General features: G+C 41.7%; 1 protein-coding gene across 1 annotated transcript in view; it reads right to left on the bottom strand.

Moving 5' to 3' along the window:
* TMEM242 (transmembrane protein 242) overlaps window positions 1–25,658 on the bottom strand; it is a 32,387-nt gene extending 6,729 nt beyond the window's left edge. The window contains exons 1-3 of the mRNA XM_024214036.2: window positions 25,502–25,658; window positions 23,565–23,665; window positions 13,928–14,065 (exon numbers count right to left, since the gene is read on the bottom strand). Coding sequence (XP_024069804.2) covers window positions 13,928–14,065; window positions 23,565–23,665; window positions 25,502–25,637 — 375 coding nt within the window. The 5' untranslated portion in view covers window positions 25,638–25,658. The remainder of the gene's footprint in view (window positions 1–13,927; window positions 14,066–23,564; window positions 23,666–25,501) is intronic.
* Window positions 25,659–25,994: the final 336 nt, after the last annotated feature.

Here is a 25,994-nt window from a genome sequence, read left to right as displayed (position 1 = left end):
AGAAGAATCCTGCAATAGGTCCTGAAGCAGGAGGGACTGAGAGAGGCAAAGGAGAAAAGTGCCTGGGAGCTGTATCCCAGGAGTTGGCTGAGGAACTATTTTGGGGGTGGGGGAGGTTCCCCCTATGTCTGGAAACTAGAATTGTGTCTGGAAAGAGTCTGGCTGTGGCAGTGGGTCCTTCAGGGGCTGGGATCAAGCCAGTACCTTCCAGAAACCATGAGCCCAATTCTCTGGTCTGGCCCAGCTATGCTTGGCACAGGACTCAGTTCAATCCCCAAAGTAACTGACAGCAGCCTCAGGGCTGCTCTGACTTGCATCTAACTGCCAATTGCCCAAAAGGGCTGGTGAGCAGCTGGAGATCACTGTAGTGCTGCTGTACTCTGGCCATGACCCCTATAAAACAGCCATACCCCCTATGTTGGGGCCCGGATGGCATACAGCCAGGTCTACATTAATCAGTGATTCCCCCATGCTGAGGAAATGTTCACCGGGGCTGGTCAGTCCAGCTGTACAACCCCTTTCTACCACTGATATCGGAATTGGGCCCCATGCCTTTACTTGCTCTTTTGAGGTGACTAGCATGCTTTTTACTTTATATCAAAACCCTCTTCTTCTCGTTTAAAAATCACTGCTCTTCAGGTGGAACCTAACCTAACAAAGCCTTTCTTATGAACACAAATTACACAGTGATCTTTACCTTCCACATTCCCGCAATACATACCAATAGTCTCAAACTAAAATTAATTTAATAATAAAAGCTAATGTGCAATGTACTGAGCTATGCAATGTTTTGAAATGGCTCTTTATTATTGTCAGCAACACTAGGGCACATAGTTCAATTGCAATGATATGTTCAATTAAGTCTAGTAAATTGAACACCAGTCGAAAGTATTGTACATTTCTCTGCTAGCTTCACTATCACAGGCCCCTCTCTAACATAGTCTTTCTATACCTAACCATACGTGAACAACTTGTACCACATTCCCTGATTTAACATCCCAGCATGCTTAGTTCCTGGAGACAGCTCTCTGAAGTGAATTTCACTCAACTGAACTTTATATTTTTATCATAGGTACTGCAAAACCTGATGCTGTTTTTTCTTACCAAAAAAACTGCAGTGACTGTTCCATCTCTGACTGTCAGGCTTCTTTCTAAAAGGGTCTCATCTACCTCACTGCATTAAATAATCTCTAATAGCTACAGATAACTTTTCTTTTTTTATCTTAACCTAATGATCCCACCTCAGGAAAAAAGAGAGGACCTAAAAGCATCTTCCATTAAATAAATGTCTTTTTAATGTACATTGTTGTCAGAATGTCATACAAAAATGGGGATCGCACTATTACAGAGAGCACTTATGGGTTCGTTCATATTAAAATGAATGGAAAGAGGGTGGGGTGGAGCGTCTCTATGAATCCTAGAATGAAAGTTTTTCAAAGGAATGTTCTCTTTAATGTTTGACATTCATAAAAGGCAACCCAGATTCTGAGGATTATTAGTTTTCTATTTTAGTACTTGTGTGCCAGTTAAAATTGCTTACATTAGCTTCCATGTCAAACGAGGTTAGATACTCTGAAATGGAATAGTGACTGGCAGCAGAATACAGTATGCATACGTCTTATATTCTAATCATCCTTACTCAATTTTAAATGACATACAGATGAGAGAAGTGGCCCTATACTGAATTCAGAGGCTTTGGATTTGTTAAGAGAATCACAGAGGGATGTTATTCTTACTGCCTTTCCCCAAATCTCAAAATTATTGCTGTCATACCAGTTAGCAAATGCAGATCTTGGTAAGCATATAGAAATAGTGAGTTATTCTTAGAAAATGACAAGCATGCAGCCCCTCCAAATATTCTAAGAGCGGAGTGGACAGCTTGCTAGCTCAAGGTAATTCTCTAATTTTCTAGGTAAAGTGGAACACTCACTGTGGGTGATTTTATGCCAATGTGCAAAATGACCTCTAAAATGAGCATAGAAAAGATGCCCTTTTTCAAAGTCTCAGCTCTCATGCTGGATTGGAAAAGTACCATAAATCTTCCCTAATTATTCAAAAATTACAGGTGTAAGAAAATAGCATCTAAAAGGTCAGTCTAGGCAGCACATCATACTTCATCTTAACTACTCTACTCTGCATTGTCATAGGAATGTTTATTAACCTGTCTTCTGGATCGTGTATTCCAGGCTTATGCAGAGAAACAGAGAAGCAGAGAGAATTCTAACCTTTAGGAGGGTATAATACACTGATCCTGCAAAGACTTGCATGTGTGCTTAACTTTATGCAATATGAGTAGTCTCACTAAAATCAATTGAACTCACAGTGCATAAAGTTAAGCATGAGTGTTTCCAGAATCTCAGCCATATTGTGTACATAATCATAAATTAATATAGGTGTACCATAGTTTATATTACTTTCATATATTTCTTTTAAAAATTAAAATTCATGAAGAGGGAGGAAAATTTATTTTGTAAAGGGAATCCCAATGAAAATGAAGCTGTCCTGGCTTTAAAATTTCCTCAGAGCCACTCTATATTTAGGCTTGGCAGAATTCAATTATTTTTTTTTTAATAATTTTGATGGTTAATATCAATGCTTTATTTTAAGCATTTTTTTAGATTTTTGTCTATTTGCATTTTCACAGTTGTGGGAAGTTCCTGGGGGATGTCAGAAAATTATTAAATGACAGTAGATATTGAGAGTCAAAAAGTTATAAACCATTAAAACACTAATTGTCAACATCGCATGTCAAAATATACCAAGTAAGTATCTTCAAATCAACAAATCATACCTGTTTTTACTGTTCATTCACAAGCCTAATTCATTTTTTTTTTACTTTGCCTATCTATAAATTTGGATTATTAATTAAAATATTTTTTCATTGGGTTGCATGTATATGGAAAAATCAATGTTTACTAACATTTACCAGTAGAAAAGCTTGGAAGGATTAGATTTTTATCTTCTATCCAGGGTAGATAAAAATCGATTATTTTTTTTAAAAAATTGATTTTTAAAAATTGTCATTAAATACAGTTTTATCTTTTAAACACAAACCTATTTAAAATTAAATATGAAATTTACAATGTATGTTAAAGCCTAAAGTTATAATCTATTAAAATCACTTAAATACAAAAAATATCAAGTAGTACACGTTTGCTGCTAAGTTTTAAAGACAGTCAAACCGCTTAACTGGTGGAAGTCACTGCCGAACACCTGCATAGAATTTGCTGAAGCACTAAACCAGCCTCTTTTGCAGGTGCAGAAAGAATATTTTTTTCATTTCATTTTATTCAAATAGTTCAGTGAATAATGAATAGTACAGTCAAAGTCAAGAAACCAACTGGCAGTTGAAAAAGCAGAAAAGCTGGTTTTCCTCTTCCAAACTATGTATAAAAACTAGGTGTGAAATGAAAGACATGGTGACCAGAAACCATCACTTTAATGCACTAACTACAGATAGTAGAACTTCCTTTGTTTAATAAATCAGTTTGAAATCCAAAACATATTTTGATGCACATTTTGATAAATATTTTTCTTATGTATCCAGCACATTTAAAGTAGATTTAATTAAAAAAATAAGTGCTGTTTTTGTGCATTTTTATTGAATTTGAATTGCTATCCAAATTCAGCTTGACACAAATCACAAGTAAAAACATTCATTCTAGTAAATAAAAACTTCATCATTCACCATTTTCTAACATAAAAATGTAAAAAATTAAGAATCTGAATAAATGTAAATAATTCACTGCTTTGATAACAGCAATTGTTCATTTATCATCAAAATTCAGCCCTTATTGTAAAACATGCTTGTACTTGGTTCAGATCTATAAATCTTAGTGCAATTTAGTCTACATCTACACTATGAGCTTGGGGTGTGATTCCCCTGCACGTGTATATATACTCATGCTAGCTCTCAGCGAACTAGCATGAGTATAAATAGCAGTGTGGCTGCCTCTGCTGCTACTACCGATGCTGCCCTGGCTACACTGCTATTTATACTCGTACTACTCTCAGCAAGCTAGCGTGAGTATATGTACAGGCAAATCACACCCCTAGTTTGTAGTGTAGATGTAGCCTTATGAATGCCCAAGGGATGCTTTCTTTGAGATCCCGTCTCTTTGTATTTATTTCCTTTTTGAAGTTTATCCATATTTAATGCTACTTTTACTTTGTATTTACATGTACTTTTCAATTAGGTCTTCTATAATTAAACTAAACACCTAACCCCCTAAAGAGGGAAAATATTATTGCTGTTCTACAGATGATTAAATGGAGATACAGAGATTAAATCACCTACCCAAGGCCACACAGCAAATCTGTGGAAGTGCCCTCACTAACAAATGATGGCATGCATGTCTTTTGTGTTTTAATTATTTTAGCTGCATGTACACAGCTGTGCAGTGGTTTTGTACTGTTAACATTTTCTAAAGGTTAAGATAAATGAAAAACAGAATAGTGTGTTAGAAGTTGTCACAAAGATGACAAAGTCTAGTTAATAACTACATTAGTCACGAATTACCATGTGATTCTCCCCAGAATTTTCCCTGCTTCCCATACAACAGATGTGTAAGCAACAAGAAAAAAAAGACACCACAAATATCCTTCATGAATCATCCTTGCCTTTTTCCTAGGAGAAAGAGAACATCTCTATTTCTGAGGTGATAAAAAACTGATTTATTGAAGGCAGCACAAGCAAAAGGACTTTTATGACTCAGTTTATCTTGACTGTTAATTGTTGTACATTTCAGCTCTACAAATGCTGGGGGCATTGTTCTGGCTTTAGAAGAAGAACCATAATCAGCTGGTGGTAGAAAATAGGCATTCAAAGGTATGTTTTGATAGTTGCCAAATGCTATAGCTGCACGTTTAATTAAAACAAAAATGTATTGCATATTACCTCGAGTTTAAAATATGTGACCACAACTCAACCATAACTGCTAGAAAACTGCTAAACTATTACACATTTTTAAGTGATTTGTGCTGTTGACATATTGTAGCTATTATAATTGTAAGGGAACTAGAATTAAAGCTAATAGAAAAGTTGTCGTCATCACATATGTTCACTTAGAATAACTGATTCATGATGGTGCTTGGAATTAGCTTACAATTACATATAAAAAATGTTCTTTGCTCCATATGCTGACTCAAGACATAAGGACTCTTATGTGACAGAGCTCTCTTTTGATGTAATAATCTCTGCTAGAACATAATGATTCTACTCAATTGTCACCATATTAATATTTCTGGTTAAGTATTTATGTTGAGTACAGTATAAGAGGAAGTTTAAATGTGGCAGCCTGGCAGTCTGCCACATGGGAGTCAGACTTTGTGAGTCAAACAAGCTTTCCAGGGCGGCAGGAGCGAGGAGAATGGAGTAAGTAGCATGCTTGACTGGAAGGATGGGTCCTGGAGGACCTCTTCAAAATGAGAGGAAATTATTTCCTCTTCAAAACAAGTCCCTGTCTATACCAGCCTTTAAAGAGGGCTAGGAGCTATGTGGTGTGCATGATGCTATCCAGTGGTTCTCAACCCACGGCCCATGGGTGCTTGCAGCTCAATCAGCACAGAATCCTGAATCAGGATGAAAAAAATCTCTAAAACTTTTGCAAACTAATAAAAAAAAATTCAGTTCAAGTCAATCAAAACACTTCATCTTAATTTCAAAATGTTCAGCTTCAATTTTGACTTTTTTTTACTATAAATTTAATTAAGAAAGCCATTTAGAACTGAAAAACTTAACTTTTAATTTAGAAAATGTCAAAACGCAACATTTTGACAACTTCAACCCCCCCCCCCCCCCAAAAATGTTGAAACAGGAAATTCATCTAAATTGACCCTTTCTCACTAAAAGTTTAAGTTTTGACAAACCAGCATTTTCTGATGGGGAAAAAAACACTTCATCTAAAAATTCCTGATGAAATTTACAGGAATGCTGTGTTCTGACTGTTTTTTGAGCATGGAAGTAGGCGGAAATTAAATTGTTTTAAGGCGGAATACAGGTTTTTTTCTGCACTATTCTGCAAAATATATATTTAACCTTGAGAAAGAAGATCTTCGGTTGCAATGCGTTTGTATCTGGAGCCTAATCCAAAACCCGATCTGCCCCTTTAATAGCCCAGAGGCAGGGTTGGGGGACAGGGAGCAGCCAACCCTGCCGCATAGAGCAGCCCAGCAAACAGGTGCTCTGAATCAGGTGATACAGCTGATCAGCATCTCATGATTGCCCCTTACTCTCAGCTGGACAATATAAAGGAAAACTCAGCTCCGAGGGGGAACCAAGAGAGAGGCTACACTCTGGTAACCAGAGCAGGAGGCCGCAGTAGCTGTAGGGCCCCTGGGGTTGGAAAGGGCCCTACCGGCAGCTACTGGCGGCCAGATGACCCCCATCTGAACCCCCTAACCAAGGTGTTGTTTGTGTTACTTTTTATACTCTTTGTGAAGCCAACAAACAGAGCTCTGAAGAAAGTGACAGAAACCTAAGCTGGGTGTGGCTGACAGTCTATCCCCAACTGACAGCTAGGGCCACCAGTGTACACTGGTGGAGAACATGGGCATTGCTTGCCATTGACCACGGAGAAACGTGGATCCTGCAACTCTTGGGAAATGGTTGGGAGAGCAGCAATAGCAGCAACACCAGGAGCTGCAACTGATCCTAGCACAGCAATGGTTACAGCAGCAGTTACAAAGAGAGGAGAAGCAGCAGGAGGATCAGCAGCCATCCGTGCTCAGACTTCTGGATTGGGACTCCCAGGCAGGGCCGGCTCCAGCTTTTTTGCCGCCCCAAGCGGCGAAGGAAAGAGGAGGAAAAAAAAAAAAAAGCCACGATCAGCAGCACTTCGGCAGCAGCTCTACCGCGCCGCTTCATTCTTCGGTGGCCGGTCCTTCCCTCCGAGAGGGACGGAGGGACCTGCCGCTAAATTGCCGAAGACCCGGACGTGCCGCCCCCTTCCATGGGCCGCCCCAAGCACCAGCTTGCTGCGCTGGTGCCTGGAGCCGGCCCTGCTCCCAGGCTCCACAGATTGGTGCAGGGCCATGGTTGCCAATGTGGGAGGGAGGAGCCCTCACTAAGATGGAACCAGAAGATGACCCGGAGGCCATCCTAGAAACCTTTGAGTGGGTGACTAAGGCCTATCATGATATGTCTGCACTGCAATTAGACACCCACAGCTGGTCTGTGCCAGCTGAGTTGAGCTAAGGGGCTGGGCTAAGGGGCTGTTTAATTGTGGTATAGATGTTTGGGCTCTGGCTGCAGCCCGAACTCCGGGACCCTCCCACTTTACAGAGTCCTAGAGCTCGAGCTCCAGCCTGAGCCTGAACGTATACACTGCAATTAACAGTCCGTTAGGCTGAGCCCTGTGAGCGTGAGTCAGTTGGCATGGGCCAGCCATGGGTTTTTAACTGCAGTGTAGAAAATACCCACTGTGGCCCTGGAAAGCGTGGATAGCACCCTCTCGAACTGGAGGGGCACAAGTAGCGTGCTGGATTGTAGGTGTGTCTGCAGCAAAAGATTATGGGACGCTCAAGGCTGCCATATTAGATCACTTACAGCTCAGTGAAGAAGGGTATCACCAGCGATTTAGACAGAAACTGTTTTCCCCAGACTTTCACCCTAGGATGATAGTACAGCGGTGCCATGGTTTTAGCACTTATTGGTTAAAAGCAGAGGATCACTCCCTGATGGAGATAGTGGAGTTGGTAACCTTAGAACAGTTCTGCAAGAGCCTGCTCGCCGGCTACAAGGCATCCTGCTCATGTGTGTAGAAAAGGCAATCCGCCTCACAGAACACTTTCTGGAGGCAAAATTAGACTGAGCTGACAAAAAAGCCCAAGAAGCCCAACTCCACTGCCTCACAGTCTATAAGAGGATGGGCACAGGCTGCAAGACCCCCTTCAACCAGAGCATCAGTAGGCTATGGGATATGTTTGTGCTCTCCCAAGGGGATGTCTCCTAACTAGCTTTACCTGGGATCAGGAAGGCCATGGGTATAAAGACAGTCCCTAGATGAAGTGTGACTAGACCCATGCCTGTGCTTTAGAATTCCTGGCGGAACCCTGGGGCCTGAAGGGGTATGGTGTGCCAATCACAATAGAGAGAACCACAGTGCTGGGCCTACTGGATTCTGGCTCGGGACAGACATTTGTACAAGAGCAGTTTGTAGCTTCTGGGGCTCTATGGGGTGCAGAATGGGTGTATATGGGCTGCGTTCAGGGAGTGTCTTGCTTTACCCCACAATCAGTGTTAAATTGACCGGGGGGCCCAAGAAGCTGACTTGAGTATGGCTGCAGCTCAGCACCTGCCCTAGCCTATGGTGGTGTGAGGCTGAGTCTGGGGCCCTGTAGCCAGTATTTTGAGGGCAGTGATTAAAGCAGGATCAGAACCCACTCTTGGTGCCCAGTGGGACTACAGTCTAGAGGAAGTCCTTCCCTTTTCTGACCCTATGCTGTTTGATCTAAGGCCCAAGTCACACTGGGAACGGCGTCAAGCCAGAAGGGAAGCCCTCAGGGCCCAAGGGCAAGAGATTAGGGAAGGACACTGGAGTGCACTGTAATTTGGGCTCCCTTGGGGTTCACCCACCAGAAAAGGCAGACCCAAACAACAGGGGAAGACCTGCCAGGCTTGAACCAGGGAGAAAACTTCATTCAGGGACAGAGGGAGGATGCAGTGTTCAGACTGTTATATGGTGACCGACTAGGGCGAATGGGGTACTGGTTGGCCCTGTTCAGGACTCCCTTTTTGAACTAGAGGGGGATCGCCTGATAAAGGTGACCCAAGACAAACAGACTGGAGCCCATAGAGCCTACTTCCCAGGCCATACCGGAACCAGATATTAAAACTAGCTTATGATATACCTTGAGCCTGCCACTTGGGAGGGTGGACAAAACCAGGGAAAGGATACTGGCCTGGTTCTTTTGGTGGGGCATTTACCAAGATAGCAAGGATTATTATGCATCCTGCCCAGAATTCCAATTAGTGGGCCACAGACTGGCTCATAGGGGCCCCTTAATTCCTCGGCCACTAGTGGGCACCCCATTTGAGTGGGTTGGGATAGGCCTTGTAGGACTCCTAAAACCGAGTTCAAGTGAATGTTGATTTATTTTAGTAACTGGAGAGTACACCACCCAGTACCTGGAGGCCGTGGCCTTGCGCTCTGCAACCACACAGGCAACAGTTACTGAAAGTATTCTCCTGGGTAGGGAGCCTAAGAATCATCCTGACATATTGGGGCATGGCCTTCACATTATGGCTAATGCAGGAGGCATGGGCCCTTCTGAAGGTCCACTCGTAAGAACCTCTTTCTACCCCCTGCAAACAGACGGATTGATAGAAAGGTTTAACTGCACGTTAAAAGGAATGCTATGAAAATTTGTAACTGTTGTGTCCTGGAACTTGGATAAGATGTTACCCTATCTGTGGTTTGCGATCAGAGAAGTCCCGCAGTCTTCTATGGGCTTCTCTTCTTTTGAATCACTATATGGAAGGCAGCCCAGGTCAGCACCTCATGACTGGCCCACTCTCTCAGCTAGATAATATAAAGGAGAGTTCAGCTCCATGGAGGACTGGGGGGGGGAGGGGAGGAACCAGGAGAGAAGATACACTGGTAACCAGAGCAGGAGACTGCAGGCAGGCAAGCCCTGTGGAGGCTCCAAGGGTTGGAAAGGGTCCTAGCTGGTAACTACCGGAGGCCAGAGGATCCCAGTTTGAACTCCCAACCAGACTGTTTGTGATACTTTGCGCACACTTTTCTTTCTTTCTTTGTGAAGACAATAAACGGAGCCCTAAAGAAAGGGACAAAAACCTAAGATGGGCATGGCTGACTGTCTGTCCCCAGCTGGTGACTAGGGCACCAGCATACAGTTGCAATATTAGAAACAGACAATAACTATTCTGTGGTTGCTCCTACAGCAGGCACAAGTTGCGGTGGTATACAGTCTTGTTATTGGAGGTTTAAGGATATAACATCCAGAATAGGTGCTGGCTTTAATTGTTTTGAAGCCAGTGAAGAAACATCACCACAAATGCTTTGCAGCTGCTTCTGAACCACATGAACACATTAATGAAAACAAATTATTGGAAAAGTTATAGTATAAAATGCAGTAGAAGTAAATGTGCTAGATTTTTCATTCATTTAAATTCTGACTTTCTGTAGGTGATGCAATGCATTAAATGATCATAAACCTGACCATAACAGACACCTGCACCCATCACACAATTCAATACATCTGGCAACATGTTCAGAAGAAACAGTACTGAACTAGCAAAGATGCTGAAAGTGACGATCAAGTTTCTTTGGCAGTTATTCAAGGAATACAGACCACTTGTCAATACTAGTACTATCCTACCATTACTACAATACTTGATAAAATAAATCACTAGAAAACACAAAAATACTAAAGGTCAACGTCTGTGAAATGTCTTTTTGTGTAAACATACACAAAGAATCCCAGCAAGTAAAACTAAAATGTTTGTGAAATGTCATTTTAAGTGTGCTTATTTTATCTCCTGCCAGCAGATGTAGCTGTGGTGCAATACACAATGCAAACACATCAGAGATGTTCTCTCCAGTTCTGTGGTTAGATGGCATTATCCTTAGAAGGTGACTGTTAGACGAGTGTGCTCTTACTCTTCTGAAGTCTCCTAGGGAAGATTTTGTTTTGCATGGAAGTAAGTGCAACCTGGATGTTTGACAATTAAATATAACAACCCAGTCTAATAAATGCCTCTGCCTTCATAGCTGTGCACTATAATAGATCACAATAACTGCTGGCATCATTTCTACCCTTAATTATACCAATTCTGTCAGGACAACTCAAGTTTCACTGCTCTTATAAAAGACTATCACTGAGTCTTCTTTCCTTTATCCACCTCTGTTAACCCTTAAATAGCTCTTAAATTGTAACATCCTACGTTGTTTTTAATTTTATACTTCCAGGTAGAGTCCAGCACGGGGTAGTTTTTTTTTAATGCCACTCCCATCCCGCCATGCAATACCCACTCTCACCCACACCCACATTGTTTGTTGCATTTTTATCCCACTCATGCTATTATGACAGCAGGTCCTGGGGGATCCCAGTCCCGCTGCAGCGCTTTACTTCCAGGCACGTGGTAGACAAGTTGCATGAGATGCTCACCACTTCCCTCCACATATTTTTGCACGAAAGAATTAGAATAGGTTTATGGCAGGTACATTGCTATCAAGGCCAGATCAATGCAGTCCATAAGCCTTAACGTCTGAGTGTCACAGTTACTACTGAAGCCAATGGGAGTTGAAGGTACATTTTTATTTAGGTGCCTAAGTATGCATGTAGGAATCTAACCTTAGGCACCCAGATTTGAAAATGTTGACCTCGGGGTACAAACTATAATCGCTATTGTAACTTTAATAGTTTTATGTGCAAAGGAATGTAAGTTCACTCTTAAAAGTAACTGTTAGTAGACAACATTTCTATTAATTAAAGTTGATTTTTGCCTGGTACTTCATCATTCCACAATTATATGTTAAACAAGCCAACATATTTTTAACAGACCATTTTGTAGGTCTGTACCTCTGCTCACATGATAGCAATTGATTTTCCAAAAAGCATGCACTTGTTTCCCTGGATACAGGGGGAAAAAATATATCAGCAACTCCTGGTCAAAATGATTGTCTAACACATGCAAAACTAGAACTAAGGGAATGATAGCAATGTTACAATGTGAGTTCCCAGAGATAGCTCTTGGGACACTTGGGAGCTATCTCTGGAAACTAATTTCTAAACTCTAGATGATGCTATTTTGATATTCAACCTTGCTTCTGTGTATTATGTTAAAGGGCTGGCCAAAAAAACCACCAGCACCAATACAAAAAGATGACTTGCCTCAGAAATACTACTTGTATTCAGAGGAAATTTTTTGTTCAGTTAGAAAATTTTTCATTTACAGTATACTTTGGGTTTTGTACCTGTAGATACTTTAAACATTTACAGTTCAGTAGGTGCATGATAAGATCAGGAGAGGAGAAACAAATACATGACAGTAGTTAGTATAAAATAGCAATTTTTGATTGTGCAAAAGACTCAGACTTTAATGCAGGAAGGCACAATCATGATCATCTAGTCTGATCTTCTACATATTGCAGGTCACAGAACCTCACCCACTCACTCCTCTTGTAGGCCCATAACCTCTGGCTGAGTTACTGAAGTCTTCAAATCTTGATTTAAAGACTTCATGTTACAGGGAATCAACCATTTGCTCTAGTTCAAACCAGCAAGTGACCCGTCCCCCTTGCTGCAGAGGAAGGCAAAAACCCCTAGGGTCTCTGCAAATCTGACCTGGGGGAAAATTCCTTCCTGACCCCTGATGATCAGTCAGACCCTGAGCATGTGGGTGAGACCCACTCAATAATCCGTGCTAATCCACATTATCAGATATGGGATATGCCAGTTTCTCTAAAATCTGAAGATTTAAAAAAAGCTAACAGAACAATATACATCAGTGGTGGGTAGGTTGGCTATTGGGCCAGTGTCAGCGTAGATCTGTACTTCTCAGGGAAATACAAACTAAGCTCAATAAAACAGAATTATCAGAAATTACTGACTAGAGACAAATCCCACCATCCTTTGGCACTGCCAGAAGTGCTTTGACAGAATGGAAATAAGAATCAGCAATATACTGTGGAAAGCACCATTTTGGCTGCTGAGTGACGTGCTGCAGCTCAGCATGTAAAGGAGATAATTGGGTGTCCCCATCCTCTTTCCCCCATTGTACCCCACTGCAGCCTGATAAAGTGTTTGAGTTTAAACAAAATTGCTTTGCATTTGTCTCAAGTCCTAACTGAAGGCTCTGCCTCCCTTCACTTGTTCCTATTAAGAATATTGTGAGTGTGTGTGTGTGTAGAACACTATATATTGGAGCCAAATGTTCTTCTAGGAAAAATGCCAGGGGAAGTAAGGCCATGACACACATGACTTACTAGTAGAAGGGTTATGAGGTAATTCACAGTGGGGCCAGAGGAAGGAGTGGAGATAGGGGTGTTGCTTAATAAGGAAAATGTCAGGCTGGAGTATGTTTTTGTTTTTTTCATTTTGGGAACTAAGAGGGAAGTTCTTGCTGGCTATGGAGATTTATGTAGTTTGTTAAAGAAGCCAAGAAAATGATCTATTCATTAACATTCCAGCTTGGGAAGCAGACAGCTCCACCAAACCTGCAGTCACATGGAGCCCTGATGGCATGTCCCACTACCAGGGACAAAATGAAATGCTTGTATGATCTTTACTGTTCATATTCAATACTATGTGGCACTGGAGCATAAACACCTCTGTGTTGAAGATAGCTTGAACTCCTTGTGGTATAAGGATGTTTCCCTAGCTCCTTGGCCCTGACTGATGACTTCACAAGATTCCCCCTCCTTCTATTTCACATGAAACCGCCATCCACTGTCCCCTTACTCTCTACAGAAACACACCAGTGAGGAAATTGATATCTGAAAGAAAAACAGATGGCTCTTATGTTGCTGAAGTACTAATGGAAAACTTGGACATCTCATGCCTGAAGGGTGCTGAAAATAAACAGATGGTGCTAAAGGCAAAACTCAGACTGTATGGGGAGCTAAGCAAGGGATAGCTTGGAATTCACACCCCCTATCACAGAGAAAAATTGTGGCTACTATTCTAGTCTTATGGCTGGAATAGTGACCCTATGTGAAGGCTCTGGAATACTGGTTCATATAAGTATGGTATAAATAGTTCCTCTCCCACATCACCCACAACAGCCCCTTCCAAAATAGCCTATTTGTGGCTAGTATGAAGCCCCCGCTTTCTGGTGCACAGTGGCTGAGCAGCCATTCTCCCTTAGCATGGCACTCTGTAGGGCTCAAGTGGTGTGGAGGACCCACGAAAGACATTCCACACCTAGATCACAATCTGTGAAGAAATGATGTGTAGTACTCACACTGTGAACTCCCAAAGCCTTCCAGATGGCAAAACTGATCAGCCCAACTCCACACCAGGCATACAGCGAACCCCACCCCAAGGCTCGTAAGGCCAGCGATGAACCATTCTCTGGTAATGCAGCTGTGGCAGTAATACCCTAGAATCAAGATGAAAAAGGTCAAGATTCAGTAACACAAGGATTTTAAAATATCTAAGCTAAGAAAAAAATTAGCTCTAGGCATTTGTCTCTTTAGCAAACTCTACTATTGAACTAAAGACTCAACAGCATTTGACAGGAGCACCAGAGGGTAGAGCAAGGGGGTTAGTTGAATCCCTTCCTGTCCCCCCAAATTCCCACAGAGCTGGGGTGAAACCCTCCACAAAATTCCTCAGGATTAGTTGCTCTTAATCCTCCAGGAAGGAGACGTGCTATTGACAGTCCTAGCAGTTGTCAATAGCACATGTGGGTAGCACACTTGCTATCTCAAGAACCCTAATGTCAGCTGCCATGCGGGGATGACTGACTGACTGGTTGGGGGCAGAAGATGCAGTAACTGAGTAGGAATCAGGAAAAACAGAAGGGCCCAGAAACACCTTCACAGCCCCAGATCACTAGGAGTCAGAGTGTAATAATGCTCTAAAACTCATCTCTGGACTTGATACCCTCTTGCACAGGATATCTGCAGACCTCTACGCTGGCCCCCTGGGTAACAGCAGAGAAAGCTGGAGAAACAGCAGGGCCCTGATGACCTTCAGCCCCATGTGGAGCAGGTACCTCAGAAAGAGTGGGACTAATGTGAGGATGGGGGGAGAGGAGCATAACCTGAAGGAGTTCTGAAAATGGGCTTTTAAAAAACAAACAAACAAAAAAACAACAACTAATGTTGTCTGGCACTGCTTGGATCTCATTTCTCCAAAGAATCCATTGACAGGCAAATGTAGAATCCTGTTCAGCCTCCGTACTGGTCATGCTGAGTCATTTTAACCATTTGTCAAAATTCCGATACATCAGGGTTGACAAACCTAATAACACAGAAATCTTTCTTTGGAAAAATCATTTCATGCTGAGCCAAACAGGTTCCCAGTTGTGATTTGAGGCCTTTGGGTGCTGTCCTAATATTAATGTATTATTACTAATATAGGAGTACATAGTACGGTTTACACTGAACAGTCAACATTTACCTACAATTATCACACTGTGATATCTGATTAAGTGTACTTAATTCCTGTAGAATACGTGTAACCTACAGAATGTAACTGCAGTAAACCAGATACCACTGCAATGTGGTAACCATAGGCACCAACTCCCTGGGTGCTATGGGGCTGGAGCACCCATAGAAAAAATAGTGGGTGCTCAGCACCCACTAGCCACAGCTCTTTGGCGGCTCATGGAGGGACTTGGGGGAGGGCGTAGAGCAGCCAGCAGTGGGCAGGGCCCTCAGGGAGGGAGCAGAGCAGGGGCGGGAAGAGGCAGAATGAGGGTGGGGCCTCGGGGGAGGCGGCGGAGTTGGGCGGGAAGAGGGTGGGGCCTTGGGGGCAAGGTGGAGCACCCCTGGGAAAAAGTAAAACTCAGACTGACTTCATTGGAACTACTCAGGTTCAGGTAAGGACTGCAGGATTGGACCCTAAAACTTTAGTATGCTAACTATAATATGAGGCAAAATTCTTGGTCAGACCACATAAAAAGGTCATGATAAACCTTGGAAAGTGCCAAAGTTTACTACCCTGAAAATGCTCCCATTCAGGCCCCGATTCTAGAAACACTTTTATGTGCTTAAATGTATATACATGAGTTTTTCCTCTGAACCCAATGGGACTGTTAAGCACATACATAAGTGCTTGCAGGACAGAAGACAAAGAACATATTGCTGTATGTAAATTAGCCCTTAGATTAAAGAAAACTATTCTAGAAATATTAAGATTCAAACCTGCACAATAAAGTAAACCAGTATCTGCACACACTATTTAAAATTGTTTAACAGTAATTTTGTTTTGTACTCAGAATTCTGGAAGAACTGATTAAAAACAGAAGGAATGAATCCTCAAGGTGAGGCCTTCTCCATGGAAACAGTATGCTGGTAGGTAAAATTCTGGGAGTATAACAAAAATTGCCATTTTATTTTTAAAGCGCATGCAACTTCTGTACAAAGGTAACAAATAGTCATTAGAAGTGTAAACATGCAAAAAAACAGGTTCATTTGCAAAATTATTTAATCAAAAATATGAAATCCTGACAGAGAAAAGTCATTTGCAAGAGAATTTAAAGAACAGTTTTTTTCAGATATTCTAATAGCAAAGAGAAATATGTAGTTAAAACTAAGTATCGGGATTAGCTTGATTTCCAAACTTGTTTAAAGCATTTATAGCTCTTGGATTTTTGCTTTTAAAAGGTGACCTGCCATGGAAAAAGATTAGGTTTATGATCTTGTATGATATATACAGAAGACCTGAAAGTATGTGATGGTTTTATTTTTTTCCCTAAAAAAGTTTGTTACAAATTCCTGTCTTATCTATCCTGTTTTTCCTGGAATGCTTTATAAATCTCTTGATGGTGATGGATGATATGATGAACTAGGATGATGTCTTCATAATTACCAGTAAAATAAACCTTGAGCAGTTGAGAGAGGCAGTTTTAGTCACAAACTTTAGAAATTCTAGGTTTTTGTTTGTTTTCATTAATACCTATTTAACTCAAACATGTGCCAAACAGCTGTGAGAAAAGATCTCATTGCTAAAAGATCAACATCCTTACCCTTACCCTTACCCTAAAGTTAAGAAAACTCCCCCACCAGTTCTTTAGCTCTCCAATGTCACCTCCAGCAAAATCAGAGAAGACAAGATTTTACACTTACTGATATTTCTAATGTAAATCAGCAAAAAAAATATCTAAATTGACCCTACCCTACCCACTGGTTAAGCCTTTATTATACATCATAAAAAAGTGCAAAAAACCAAGTGCACGAACCCAAGATTTTCCTTTTGCAGGTCATCTTTAAATAATCTTCCTGGAAATTTTAATATAGATCCTGCTATTTGCCCTCCTGCATTGCATTTCTATCTATTTTAGCATATGTAGAGTGCCCACCACTTCCAATATCTACTGGACTTTGGAATAGGATCAAAAACTTTTCATTCAACTTTGAATCATCAAACAACTATATATTTAAATAATCCCAGAGACAATCATAAACATTAACCATTTTCATTCACTTTTTAAATTTCTAAGATTCAGTTCTGAGCATGGTTATCCAGCTGAAGTATATGTTCACAAAGGATATATTCAATAGCAATCTGGCTCTTTACATAGCCTAATCTAATTCAAGAGTAGAAGCCATTAACAAAAGGTTATTAGACTAGGGGCAACTCAAACACTGTTGGCTCAGTTCTCACCTTAGAATTACGGGTGCACATCGTTTAAAATCTGAGTGGCATGCAAGTATACATGCATTGTGTATATGCATATATATATATATATATATATGCACAAACTACAGTGATGATTATTCAGACTAAGTCCTTTATATAAAAATCCTATGATCTTGGTACAGTAGCTAATGAATGTTCATAACAATGATTCTGTTACTTTTAGAAATTCTATAACTTTTCTTTGTCTGACATTTTTCCTATCTAAATATTTCAAATATAATATAAAACCTGAGAATTTCTCTACTTTTGAACATGACAAACCATGCACAAAAAATATCCACTTCATTGAATCTTTAAGTGGGAGACACGAGTGTTATTTGTGAAAACGGCTGGCAAAAATGAATTCTATTTAAATGCTTCACTGCACCAGAAAAAGTGATAATGGAAGAAACTGATCTGGCTTTATTGGCAGTAGTTCAAGAGAGTTCAGTCACAAGCTGACTCCTCTGGGGTAGTAAGTATCCAAGTAAATTGTGTTTACAGAAATCTTTGTCATAAGATGTTCAGGCAAGCTATTTAAATCCTCAAGAGAAGTGATGAATGAATTGCTAGGAGAAACGCTTCTGAGACCACAATGCAATAGCATAGAAAAAATGTTTCATTAATTAAAACATAGAAATAGCTATGTGTTGCTCTTTTAAGTAAATGGGGTTTTACTCACATGTTTGTTACTTACTGTCAGTACACATTGGTTTCTCTTCATCACAGCTCCAAAGTTTGAAAATACCTCTCTGAATACAAAAATAAACTGCTAAAACACTTTTTAAAAACAGGCCAGGAAAACATGGAACAGAATTAGCTGACTTGATTCCAAAATATATGTTCCAAATTTCTGCTTTTGGGGGGGCGGGATTGAGGGAGAGCGAAGTAGACTGGATTGAGGGGGGGACACACACTAGAGTTGAAGGTACCTTTTTCAAATGTATTAGGGACAAAGGCCCCAAACTTGCAATTGTCTCAATGTGAGCAGCTTTCTATGTCTGCAAAGAAGCCCCACTGCCTTCAAGGTACTTAAAGTTAAGCACATGCTCACTGCTTTGCTGGATTGGGGCCAGAGTTCTCAGCACCTGGCATGATTGACCCCACTGTGAGTAAAGTTAAGTGCATGCACAAATCTTTGTAGGATTGGAGCCTAAATCACAAAAAAAAGAAATTACGAGTTTGTCACTTAATGGCACTGGATTTTATTTTTAAAAAATCTCTTAATTGGCAGTTTCTGCCTTTGTGTGTTGCAAGTCAGAATTAAGGTACATTATCAGAGCTTGTCCTGCAGATACTCCATACATGCTTAACTTTACTCTCATGAGTAGTTACACTGATTCCTATTTCAATGCATGGGAGTGAAGCTAAGCATTTACATAAGTATCTGCAGGATTGGGGCCTTGCTTTGTACTTTCCTAATTGAAAGGTGCAAACTTGTGTACTGTGGTCACGTCAGGCATAAAGATGGAAATAACCTCAAGAAGGTCATCATTAGGGTCCTACAAATTCACAGTCCATTTTGGTCAATTTCACAGTCATAGGATTTTAAAAATCATAAATTTCATGATTTCAGCTATTTAAATCTGAAATTTCAGTGTTGTAACTATAGGGGTCCTGCCCCAAAAAAGAGTTGGGGGGGAGGGGTTGCAAAGATATTGTAGGGGAGGTTGCAGTACTACTACTCTTACTTCTGCACTGCTGTTGGCGGCAGTGCTGCCTTCATAGCTGAACAGCTGGAGAGCGGCGGCTGCTGGCCAGGACCCCATCTCTGAAGGCAGAGCCGCCGCCAGCAGCAGCGCAGAGGTAAGGATGGCATGGTATGGTGTTGCCATCCTTACTTCTGCGCTGCTGCTGGCGGGGCGCTGCCTTCAGAGCTGGGCCCCAGGCCACTAGCCACCACTCTCCAGCCACCAGCTGCCGCTCTCCGGCCACCCAGCTCTGAAGTCAGCGCAGAACTAAGCTGGTATTACCATGACCCCCCTAAAATAATCTTGTGACCTCCCCCTGCAACTCCTTTTGGGTCAGAATCCCCAATTTGAGAAATGCTGGTCTCCCCCGTGAAATCTGTATAGTATAGGGTAAAAGCACACAAAGGACCTGATTTCACGGTGGAAGACCAGATTTCATGGTCTGTGACATGTTTTTCATGGCCATGAATTTGGTAGGGCCCTAGTCATCATGTAAGGAATGGCGGCAGGTCACCGTAGGAGGGCATGACCAGCGAGGAGATGGACAGATGCTGTCCAGCAGATCACTGGGAGGTCAGCTGCTGAGTGCTCAAAGCTAGTGATGGATTGAGAAGGCTCCTGAAAATTCTGCTGTGGTTTCACCAATAGTCAGACATGAATAAACGGATTTTACTTACTTACTTATTTACAGCAGTCCTTTCCTGCATCATGCCTGGCTCTTACCCCTGCTCTTAGTCTCCCACTTTTGTAAGCACAAAAACATTATTCATTTTAACTATGCATTTTACATCTCTGATGACTGCATTTAACTTTAAAGCTAGTTATTCATGGTTATGCTTCTATTTTTGTACAATATCATTGAAAAGTTGTATTATTACAAATGATAATGTTCAGTGCTCTAAAATATACAATTCTAAATGAAATTAATAATGCTACTACAGAGCTACTTTTCTGTTCTGGTGACTAGTCCTCAACCATTCTTTTGTTGACAGTTATACCATTTTCAAAGTCTAGCCTCAGTCTTGTGAAACTGTTCACCAGCTGTCCTCACAGTCAGCATGACAAAAAGCAGCATTTCCTTTTTATGCTCTCTAAAGTTCTAGTTCTTGGTAGACACTGATGTTTGCTGATAAACTGTTTTAATTCAGTTGCAGGGCTAGCAACAAATATAGGTTTCAACCAAAAAGGAAAATCCTTCACTTCATTTGGTGCCTCGTCCAATCTTCCTACTACTCTTCAGTGTCATCTTAATGTCCTCTAGATTAATTTCATATTGAGTAGTAGGGCAGGTTAGCCAGTGAAGAGCATACAGATCTGAAATGGTGTTAACGTAATGTCCAGGAAAAAGTTGTTTTAAAACATCATTGCAAGATGGTAAAAAATAATAGCCAGTCAGAATGAAACCAACTGTGCTATTTGTAACAGGATTTATATAATTTGTGGAATTATATTATTTTACAGTGTGCCTACTTCTTAATATATTTAAAATGAGACAACTGTCTTAGTTTCTACATATCTTGCAAAACTTGAATGTCTCAACATTAATTACAAATAATTACACGTAAAAAAGCCAATGACACTATACTCACACACTCTAAGTAGAACAAAACAAAACATAGTAACTGATACTATAACTTTATATCCCTCAAACCCTCCTCTCTCCAAAAGCTGAGAGAGAAAGATGAGTTTTGCAGACAGCTTTGAAGGTTAAAAAATCTGGGCATTGTTAGACTAAACAATTCTTTGTATATTTTCAAATCTAAATAGGCCATAGAAAATACAATATTGCCACAAAATAACGTATAAATACATTCTACAACTAGACTGACTTGTTTATTTTTAAATCCAGTGAAATTTAATATTCATCAAAATCTTTTAGCACTTGCTAAAGCCAGGTATAAGGCAGGAAGGCACTCTGCAAGTTTTTCCAAAAAATCTCACCCAGTGTACCTTAATCCTCACCTACATCACACCTTTTCCAGTATTCTAGTAACACAAGACTCTTCTGAACAGAATAATAATTGTGCTAAACCAGTGATGGGCAACCTGTGACCTGTGGGCCACATGCAGCCCCCGTCAGGGTAATCCGCAGGCAGGCTGCGAGACATTTCGCTGATGTTGACCGTCCGCAGGCATGGCCGCCCGCACCTCCCAGTGGCCGCGGTTTGCCGTTCCCGGCCAATGGGAGCGGTGGGAAGTGGCACAGGCTGCAGGGATGTGCTGGCCGCCACTTCCCGCTGCTCCCATTGGCCAGAAATGGCGAACCGTGGCCACTGGGATCTGCGGGCGGCCGTGCCTGCGGGTGGTCAATGTAAACAACTGTCTCGCAGCCCACCAGTGGATTACCCTGACGAGCCACGTGCGGCCCATGGGCCGCAGGTTGCCCACCACTGTACTAAACTGTAAAAATGTTTTTCACTGTTGGAGAGGATGGGATGTTAAAAAACTGATCCCTGTTGGTTTTCTGCTACTAAAAGTACCCTGCTGTTTATTTTCTTATTTAAAATTATCTAGATTTTGATAATTTATTTTCTATTAGTTTGTCTTTAGAAGAATTATTACATTACTCACAGAAAAAAATGTGTATGCTTCATCTTACTGTTCACCTACCTGAAATTAGAGGGCGTTTGCATTTTTTGCTAGATATTCTAGTATTAGAGGCGACATGGGATCAGTATGGAACAGCCACAGAGTGATATGTCTCAGCCTAAAGTAGGGTTTTGCAAGATGAAGGATGGATCTCAGATATTCCCTCCTCCAAAAGAAGAGATTTTGAGGGTTCAGAATAAACGCTGTTATAAACTTAATGGAAAGTACAATGAATAAAATGATATGATTTTGTATGTCAGATCAAAAGGATTTAGAGGATGAGGCCTCTCTTAGGTGCAATAGATATTATAGTAGGTTTAGTGTTTGATCAATTTTAAGTGTTTATTTTACAAATGCTCATTCAATGAAAAACTGATTAAGGAAAAACTCTTCTTGAATAGTTGTGTTCTGTTCCAAGATTAGATATATTTGCACATACAGTCCCATCATAGGTTTGTCCTTGCAGTTAAAAATGCAAAATATTTATAGGTTTCTAGGTCTAAATGTTTATGGCACAGGTGTTCTACTAGGTCAATATTATGTATTTACATAATCTTTATTTTAAAATTCCCTACTTACATTAATGCTACATACTAAATGTCCTCAACTTGAATACCTTTTAGAAACTTTTTGAATGATCTAACACTATTTTTTATTTATCTTATTGCAAGTGTTACATACATGTGAGTCACAGACCAGTACATGTACCATGTGTTGTAATACCTAGGTGGCATGGGACAAGTTAAAGATGGAGTTTAAGTTTGAATGTCCATGTTTTTCTCTGTATAATCTTACTAAAACAGCTTTCTGCATATTTATTTATAACAGTGATCATTCACACACTAGGTTTATCTGTGACAGTGTATTTATCTACATGATATTCATTTAATCATATAGGTTGTAATCTTGCAAATGTGTGTGCTTAACTTTGAACTTGTCAATGGGACCACTCACATGAGTAAAGTATATGCATGTTTGCAGAATCAGGGCTTTAAACTGCAAATTTATTGTTTAACAGCTTTGTGTTTCAATCATTTTGTGACAGAGGGCAATTTCCTGCAATATCCCAGATAATAAGATTTAACTTAATTCAGTAAGATTTAAGTTTAAAGATCCATTGTATTAAAAATAGAATTGTTTGTCCTTTTCTAGGATACTGACTAATGTATACCTTGTATACTTTCCATGAGTGTGCTAGTTCTGTGCTGAGGCTGTTATAAACTTGTGACCATAGACAAGAATCCTTTGTGGGGTCTGAAGGACTAATCACCTATCAGAACCCATGTTGGAGTTGGGATGATCTCTGGTAAGCTTATTAGCGTGCATGTAGGTTCTTTTATTGTTTTTAATATGTTTTCTCTGTAATGCTTTTATCCTAAGAATAAATAAGTTTGCACAGAAAGTGCTGTGAGGTAGCTCAACTGTTGGCAGTAACATTGTTATTACTCTGAAGAGAAAGCAAACAGGTCTGCTTAGGCAGTCTGACTTTGCTGGTGAATTTATAGTACAATTACGGAGCTGTGCAGCCTGGAAATATCTCGGTCAGAAAAGTGAGAGACGCATGTCTCCACCCAAGAGAGACAATGGCTGGAGAGCCAGAAGCCTAGCATATGTGCTCTTGATGGACCATAGAGGGGGAATACAGGTGTAGTCGCCCTGAACTGTGACACATGTATTTAATATTTTTCATTGGATTATAGTAATCTGATCACAGCAGACTGAATAAACTTTTTATAGGTTTTATTATAACCAGCCCAGATCTGCCACTAGAGCAGTAAGGAACACACACCTAACTTAGAATTAACTCCTGCTCTCATTGACTTCATTGATGCAAAATCAGGCCTCCTGGTTATAAAACTACTATACCTTTAACAATTAGTATAGCCAAAACGAGCATGCAATAATACACTATGAAGCAAAGATTTTATTTTTACTTTTGCCTGGTTGTATAGTACTTTAAAAGAAACAAACCTTATTGAACCAGTTGGGGTTTTTCTTTTTAGCCATAGCAAGTGTTGTACCAAAACCAGCTATCATTCCTGCAGTAGCAACAGTACCTAGAAAAATTCCACCTGCCAACAAAATTTAAGAAATTAAAATAATGAATTTCTTTCCTAGAAAAAAATAATGTTCAAGCATTTAAAAAAAAACAGAAGTGCAGATCTATTAGCAGCTGCCTAAGGGAAAGGAATAGCTGTCAAACTGCTCATTTTCTAATCTAGTGAATGACAAGGAATGTTTTGTAATATAATACTTTAAAAATCAATTATTAGTTTATATCAACAAATTAAAACTCTGATTTGCTACTTCACACTCCTGGTGAAGAGAAAGGACACATGGCCAGTAAATCCATGTAGAGACTGATCATCTATAGGAAAGGTGGGTGAGGCAACTTCTGTTGTTGAGAGAGAGAAGCTTTCAAGCCACTCAGAACTCTTCTTCTGGTCAGGTCTGTGTGGTTCAAAAGCTTGTCTCTTTCACCGACAGAAGTTGGTCCAATAAAAGATATTACCTCACCCACCTTGTCTCTCTAATATTCTGGGATTGACACAACTACAACTACACTGCATTCATCTATAGGAAAGTCAGATAAAACCAAGCAGACTCCTGGCTTTCCCAGGTAAGGTCCTTCTCCTTTACAGCGCTCTCCGAATAATATCTCCCCACAGCAGCATGGGTATCTCAAGAGCTATTTATCCCATGGCTGCACCCTTTCTTCAAGGGGGAGACTTAACTCTGCTTCTTGCACCATTCATCAGTTCAAATTACCAGTTGGAAATCTGCCCATATTTGAAGACACATTCAGCAGCTGTTCTCCAGCTTTGTCCCTGTTGTGGCCTGGAGCACCATTTCTATACCCATGGTGGTAGCTGAGGGGCTTCTGTGGGTCTTGGGGAGAAGGGGAAGTGGAACTTTCAGTTGCTTCACAGAGACAGGGTGGGTGAGGTAATATCTTTTATTGAACCAACCTGTGTTGGTGAGAGAGACAAGCTTTTGAGCTACACAGAGTTCTTCTTCAGGTCTGGGAAATGTACTCAAATTTCATTGATAAACATAAGATGGAACAGATTGTTTAGCATAAATAGTTAACACATATTTCAAAGGACCATTCAAGGTGAAGTGGCCCATTAACAACTCTCCAGTCGTAGGCTGGTTACGAGGGTTACAGATTGTTGTTATAATGAGCCATAAATCCAGTGTGTCTGTTCAGTCTATATTTTGTAGTGTCTAGCAAAGATGTGAATTTAAGCTCCCAGGCTCATCTTTTGAAGCTGTTGGGCAGGTTTCCTCTGAGGAGGCGTGAGAGGTCAGATACAGAGTGGTGGCTTTGTGACAAGTGCAGTAGCTTCAGAAGCATTTCCAAACCTGCTTGCACTCTCTTGCTGCCCTCTGAGCAAGCTGCAGGAGAAGCAGGTTCCACCCAAAGGGATGGTCCCCTTGCTTCCTTTCGGGCTGGAACGGGGGGCTGAGGCAACAGCAGTAGTGCAGGGGGAACCACCCTTCAGAGATGGGGGTGGGTGGACAGAGGCTGTCAGTACCAAGATGTGGCTGAAGCCACGGCACCTGCTAGAGCAGCAATAGCCCCTCCGGCAACCCATAACTCCCCCAAGGAGGCGAAGGGCAAGGAGTGGGGCACTCAGCTCAGCTGGGGAGGGGAGGGGAGGGGAGAAGAAGCAGCATCCTTGGGACCTTCCTGTTACAGCCAAGGCTGTGGCCAGTAGCACCCCAGCCAGCCCCACTGCCCATCCTGGGACACAGCCTGTCTGCCCTGGAGACAAGGGGCTTTCTCACACTATTGCTGTGATCAGGAGAAGGGGGAATCTTCACCCCTTGTGGAGACTGGGCAAAGCAGCAGCGTGTCCGCCCCCTCCCCGCTATAGGGCCTTTACCCCCCCGGCTCTCTGCACCTTTGATGAAGAAGAACTTGTCCTGGGCTGCTGCAGGGTGACGGCCCGCCCGTGCCACGGGCGCTCCCAGCCCGGGGTTCCCCTCAGCGGGAGCCGCGGTGCCCTCGGGGTCCCCCGCGCCAGCAGCCGGCACCATGCTCGGGTCTGCGAGCCAGGCTCCTCCCTGCAACCCGGATGGAAACCGAGCTGGGCAGGGACGCGCTAGCCCAGCCCCCGCCTGTGCACCCGGCAGCGCTCGGCACAGAGTCCCTCGTACTGCTCACACCGCCACGGCAAGGCTTCCCCAAGCCGCCCAGACCCGTCTGCTGTGGGGCGGGGGAGGCGCAGCACCAGTCTCTTCTAGCGTCAGCTAAGGGGGAGGTGCCCTGCCCTGCCTTGCCTTGCCTCCCCCTTGATACACCTCCCCTCCAAGGAGTCAAAACTGCCTTAAAATGATGCCCTCCCCGCCCCCCAGCTGCGAGGGAGCTGGGCTCGGCAGGACAGTTTATGGGGC

The sequence above is a fragment of the Terrapene carolina genome, unplaced genomic scaffold (assembly GCF_002925995.2).
Source record: "Terrapene carolina triunguis isolate 2854851 unplaced genomic scaffold, T_m_triunguis-2.0 Scaffold85, whole genome shotgun sequence".
NCBI classification, from domain to species: domain Eukaryota; kingdom Metazoa; phylum Chordata; order Testudines; family Emydidae; genus Terrapene; species Terrapene triunguis.
Note: the sequence above shows the minus strand (reverse complement) of the source record. Positions and strands in the feature narration are given on the sequence as shown.